Source organism: Brachypodium distachyon, chromosome 1 (assembly GCF_000005505.3).
Source record: "Brachypodium distachyon strain Bd21 chromosome 1, Brachypodium_distachyon_v3.0, whole genome shotgun sequence".
In the NCBI taxonomy this organism is placed as follows: Eukaryota; Viridiplantae; Streptophyta; class Magnoliopsida; order Poales; family Poaceae; genus Brachypodium; species Brachypodium distachyon.
This window is the reverse complement of record NC_016131.3, coordinates 60031710-60037715: the sequence shown is the minus strand read 5'-3', so window position 1 is coordinate 60037715 and position 6006 is coordinate 60031710. Positions and strand designations below refer to the sequence as shown.

Below are 6006 nucleotides of genomic sequence, written 5' to 3'. Positions count from 1 at the left end.
GTTAAGTGCATTTTTGGTTCTTGACCAATTGACCAAAGCAACCCACCAATGTTTTGACAGTGATCAAATTTTTACCTTTTTTTTATATGGTTGCAGAAAAAAAAATCCATGACGAATACTGGTTTATTTTTCTTCCCCGTCAAATCTTGGTAATTAAAATCTTTCTCAAAAAGTCAAATTTAATTTTTGGCCAAATACTTGAGTCACCCGCCCCGGGCCGCCCGGCCTGAAGCCCAATGAGATCGAACCCAATCGGATCCGATCAAGTGAAGCGGAAGCAAGAGGGTGGAATTATAGATCTCGATTGCACCGGCGCTCCTCCCCGTCCGGTCGGCCGTTCGCCGCCTCGCCAGGGCCGATGCAGAGCGCAACGCGGCTGACGCTGCTGCTGTGCGCGGCGTGGGCGGCCGCGCTGCTCTACGGCGAGATGGGCGCCTACTGGGCCGCCCACCTCTCCTGTTCGTGGCCATCCGCCCATTTGCCGGTCAGTAACAAACGCCGTTGATTCTGTCTGGATTGGGGTGGCTTTTGATTGGTTAGGGTTTTAGCTTGGCGCAGAAATGTTTTGTTTTCCGATTTGTTCCATTAACTCATATTACCTCGGTCTACGAGGACTTTCTTTTTTGACAGAAAAAGCAATCTTTCATTATCTCATATAATTGTGACATCTTGCACTAAGAGGGGTAGAACCGTAGAAGGAAACTTGAGGGATCCTCTAACCATACACTTTCTGAGTCTGCCTAGCATTCCGAGCTAAACTATCGGCGATTGTGTTTGCCTCTCTAGACAGCGTTCGAAAGTTGCTTTTAACGAATTCGCGAGCAAGTGCCGGCACTCTTCCAGGACCGCTGCAGCTGGTCCAAACGATCTTCCTGGATAAAAGATCGCTAATTACAGCGAGCATTCAGTTAGTTTGGTCGGTTTTGAACATTTTTTAGACCAAATTATATAATTCGGTTCTAAAATGAGAAACTGAACTTAATTGACCAAATAATATACCGGTCGGTTCTCCGGGTTTACTCAGTTTCACTTACATAGAACATAACAAACTCAAATCTGTGAAGAACTCAATGACAAATTCATTTTGTTAGTTCGCATGCCTGAATTGGTGCAATAGCACAATTTGTTCAGGTAGAGTAACAAATCAAGTGATAATCCGGCAATGACACTTTCATTTCTAATACTTTCCAACTGTACTGCTTATTATCAGACATCAGTCCAAAGATTTTCATGGATATTTCTAGCAATTAAAATCTTATTTTCTTTTCTGGTTCTCTTGGACAGGATAACCATGTGAAGGTTGCCATCGTTGCTGATCCACAGGTCAGTTGCCCTGCTAACATGAGTTGACGTAATTGTGCCAATAAACCTCACAATAATACGTAGTACAAAATATTTAAAGTACATCTTGCTCCCTTCTGAAAAGATTTGTCTTTGCAGCTTATGGACAGCACCTCCCTCGGTCTACCACAAAGCTCACTTGTGCTGCAAGCGGTGGAGTTCTTCACAGATTTGAACATGAGAAGGTCCTTCCAGTCTGTGATATTGCCATACAAGCCTGATGTGGTCTTATTTCTCGGTGACCACTTCGATGGGGGCCCATATTTGCCCAACAAAGAGTAAGGCACGGATACTGAATTCTTTTTCACCTTTTAATTGATGCGAGAAGTTCACTTCCATTAATGTGAAATGGTATCATGTTGTTCAGAGCTGAAATTAGCACTAACTGTTTGTTTGTATGTGTTTTAGATGATGACGCTGCTATACAAACTAATGTTACTGGAATGTGTATTATTCTATTTACTGCATATTATTTATATGAATACCTTTTTGACAGATTCTATTTTATCATCAAACATATACTTGTGCTCTTCATTGTAAACCAACTATCTAAGGTAGATCTTACTGGCACTAGTCTGTGTTCCTCCAGGAGAGAACATATATGTGTCCATAGATATTAAGTGGCTTAAACCTGAAATGTGTACCAGATGTCAGGCTCCATTTCTAAAATTTCATAGATCAATATATTGCTCCGCAGGTTTAAAGGACTATTTTCACTATGTTCAAATGGCTGTCGGTAGTCTTTCTGAAAATATGAAGGGTAAGGTCAGTCCTCGCTTAAGAAGAAATAAATATTCCCAATTTCGCATGATTTTTCATGTGAACAGTTTGCACCTGACATTCTCAGGTGATACATGTCACATGGTTTACATGTATAATTAGAATTCGAGTAACAACCTTTTTAAATTGGAGTACCGATTACACCAATGAGCATGAACAGTGATGTACAATCAGGTTTGGCAGTTTAAGTAGACACTGAACTTGGATTTATAGAAGTAGGTAAATTGGGCCCTCTTCATAAGAGGGGCCCTTCTAACTCCTAAATGAACAGATAAGCCTTTCAGGAAAAATGATTGACAAATATCCTGTTACTCATATTTGTTGTGATGATGGTGCATTTTCTCTTCAAATGTGCTTACTGCTTCTTGTCATCCATGAATTAAAAAAAGTACTTTCATGTCTTGTTGTCTCCATTCTGCTATGTTGTGTCTATCAGCTTCCTTTGTTCAGAAACTACCATAATTAGTCATTGTGTGTGTATGTTGTTTCTTTATGTAATGATCCGGTTGATGATGTATATAATATATTTGACATATTATTTTTGGGCTAGTTTGTTTCTTTCACTAAGTAATACTTCTACATTTGACTCTATCTTCCTGTCAAAATTTGTGTTCTAAACCTTTCAGGTGGCAGGAATCTCTGTTTCGCTTTAAGCATATATTTAGTATGAATGAACAAAGAATGAATCCACATGTCCCAGTCTACTACCTTTCAGGGAATCATGATATTGGTTACTCAGCATTTCACTCAATTCATCCTGAGGTAATTGACAATGATTGCTTTTTTCCTTCTTCATGACTAAGTTAAAGAGTCCATTTTCTGTAATACACGAGAAAACATAGTCTGTACATACTACAACCTACAAAATTGTGCTGTTTCTTTCATGTAGGTGATCAGGCGATATGAAAAAGAATTTGGACCAAGAAATTTCCATTTTTTGGCTGGGAAGGTAGATTTTGTTGTTGTTGATGCTCAAACTCTTGATGGTATGTTACATGCCTCCACTGTTTTGTATAGAATGTGCTAGGAACTAAATTGCAGTGGAAATCTCACATTAGTGTAGTGCAGTTATTCGTATTAAAGAATCTAGATTGTGGTTCATCAATAAGATTTCAAATTGTTTTTCAACTTTTCTTTGATGCCTCTGCTTTCTATAGTTAACGAACTGTTCATATTTGTGTAGCAGGAGTCAAAGAAAGCAAAGAAAGATCGTCCTCTTGGGAGTTTATTAAAACATTATCATCTGGTAGGGCATTGCACAGATGATTATGCATAGTTATTATAATTACAATCAGCCTTGACTACTTTTGCTTCTCTTTTAAGGTAAAGAATCAAACCCAAAGGTTCTGCTAACACATATTCCCCTCTACCGTCCTGATAACACTGCATGTGGCCCACACCGTTCTTCACCTATTATAAATCAGGTGTGTTCTATGGAAAAATGGTTCCTGCTACTGTAAATTAAAAAGAAAATCCTAGAACTTCCCTATGCTTTTCGCATAATGTGTGCACCAGTTTATCCATTCGTTTATTCTGTGAGATGCAACACATTTTGTTTTAAATCTCTACGAGTAATCCAATTAACCGTGTATATATAGCTGATCCAATCTTTTTTTCAGAGGGTATCTAATGCAGCTATGGGTCAAGGAATCACGTATGTTCTTCCTCCAAGTATTACTTTGTTCCTGCTTTTGATGAATGTTGCATGTAACACATGTGATCATTGGACTGGTAAACTTAGGACCATTTAACCCTGTTTTCTCTGCTATATACATTGCACTTTCTTGAGTAAATGTTTTTTTTTGGATCGACTTGTCGATATAATAGAATTGCTAATGTGATTAGATTTTCTGTACTCAAAATTATATCAAGCTTTCCAGGTTGAGTGTTTCCCATGTGTTGTCTTGAATCCTCGCTGCCTATCAGAACTTGTTCATGTGTTTCCCATATGGCACACAGACTTTGATAAAATATTCTTTTATGCAGCTACCAGAATTATCTAAGCAAAGAGACTTCTGACCTTTTGCTAAGCTTGTTGAAGCCGGTAAGCTTCTTCTGCAATTTCAGAGATTTAGGTCAACTTCTAAATATTTTGACTTTGGTTAAGCGCTCTGCAGGTTCTTGTGCTCTCAGGCCATGACCATGACCAGTGTACAGTTGTTCACTCCACTCCTTTTGGGCCAGTAACAGAGGTAAGTAAATTGTAAGGCTTCTATTGCCTCACGTTCTAAGTTCTGTATCTAATGGAACAGTTAATGCCACAGCATACCCTTGGGACAATAAGTTGGCAGCAAGGAAATCTCTATCCATCTTTTATGCTGTTATCTGCTGGGGCAAAATCAACAAATTCAACCGATTCAAGTCATGAGGTTTTGACGAATCTTTGTTTCCTGCCTAAACAAACTCATATTTATATCTGGTAATGCTTGTAACATGGGCGTGGTTATATAAAGTGGCATATTTGCAATTGAACTGTCCTACAAGTTCTTTTTTTGTGTGTGTCTGCTGTCTATGCAGGTACATCTGCCAGTTTGTGTTTACCATCCTTCTGCTGATCTTTTGGCCAGCAAATGGCCTCAGCTCTCTTCCTTTTGCAAACACATTTGTAAGCTTCATGAGGTCGGTGGGCGCTGAACTGTTTTCATCAAGAACCAAAGAAAAAGATGACGAGGAAGATGCCGAGTACGAAATGGTTTGGGATGCAGAGGGTTCCATGCATCTGGTTAAGAAGGCAGTGGCAAGGGCCCCCGCCTCTAACTCAGACTCCAGAACTACAGCACGGTATGTGAGGTGTTCTTTTGGGGGTAATGCATTTAGGTATGCTGCGTTATTTGTTTCTTGATTTTAACTGGAAGATGTCTAATATTCATGGCAGAGGAAGTGTTGTCGCAAGGCCAACCGCGAGAAAGCACCAACAGGAGCCTGATTCATCTGTTCATGTTGAGATGGGCCCTGAAGTAGTATCAGATGATGGAGGGAGGTTGCCTCGCCCAAGCAAACTGAAAGTAAGGAAGGTGCTTCAAAGGCTGTTCCGTGTCATTCAGTCGGTCGTCATCATTGCCGCGCTGAATGTCTCGCTATACATGATGCTTCTGTTCAAGGATTGGATTGACCGTTGAATAGTTTTTGAAACTCTAGCTCTCTATCTCAGTAATTCTGTAGAGTAATGGATCCCATTGGATCAGCTCCCGCGAACTCTAAATGAGGCAGCTAACAGAAGTGTTGCTTTGGTTAATGCATCAAATAACTTATCCTTCTGAGTATGTCGTTCAACAAGGAACCTTTCTTCGTTTCTGTCTGCTAGAGCAATTATTTGTGTGATGCCATCTCGAATGGTAGTTATCTCTTGTGCATTCCATGTCACTTAGGTAGTGTTTGGTTAGAGTCAGGTGGAATGGAATGGAACGGTTCTATTCTATAGGAATGGAATATAATGGAATGGTTTCACTTTTCAATGTCCTAAGAACCAAACGCTTAAATCGCTGGTTCCACTTGGAACCAACTCATTTCTATATTTTGGAGGAATGAGATGGTTAGGCATATTAAGGTAATATTTCCTTTTGAGGAACCATGTGGTTTCACTCTACTTCTCTGTGTTCTAAATCCCAAATAGAGAAATCATCTCAGCTTTTGAAATCATTCCACTACATTTTATTTCATGATCTCAACCAAACACTACCTTAGAGTAATACGCATCATGTATAGCAACTCATGCCTGCATGGCTGTTAAGCATATTTGGCGATGAAAACTACTCCCTCCGATCGCAAGCAGTAATTTAGAACATGCCGGGCGAATAGATGACATCCGTCGTAACGGAGAAAAGGTCGATCCTCAGCGTGCTATGCTGATGATAAAAAGATACGAATACGAGCAACTTTTCTCCT

General features: G+C 39.8%; 1 protein-coding gene across 2 annotated transcripts; it reads left to right on the top strand.

Annotated features, from left to right (window-relative positions):
• Positions 1–229: 229 nt before the first annotated feature.
• Positions 230–5447, top strand: LOC100842677 (uncharacterized protein C630.12). 2 transcript variants are annotated; one of them, XM_003557713.4, is made up of 13 exons: positions 230–484; positions 1285–1323; positions 1441–1619; positions 2748–2883; positions 3011–3107; positions 3308–3367; positions 3445–3545; positions 3741–3775; positions 4108–4165; positions 4239–4313; positions 4386–4540; positions 4639–4902; positions 4997–5447. In XM_003557713.4, the coding sequence occupies exons 1-13, from the start codon at positions 359–361 to the stop codon at positions 5238–5240; spliced, it is 1569 nt and encodes a 522-aa protein (XP_003557761.1). In that variant the 5' UTR covers positions 230–358; the 3' UTR covers positions 5241–5447. The 2 variants fall into 2 exon arrangements, with proteins under 2 accessions (XP_003557761.1, XP_010228526.1); XM_010230224.3 differs by having other exon boundaries at positions 3305–3367.
• Positions 5448–6006: the final 559 nt, after the last annotated feature.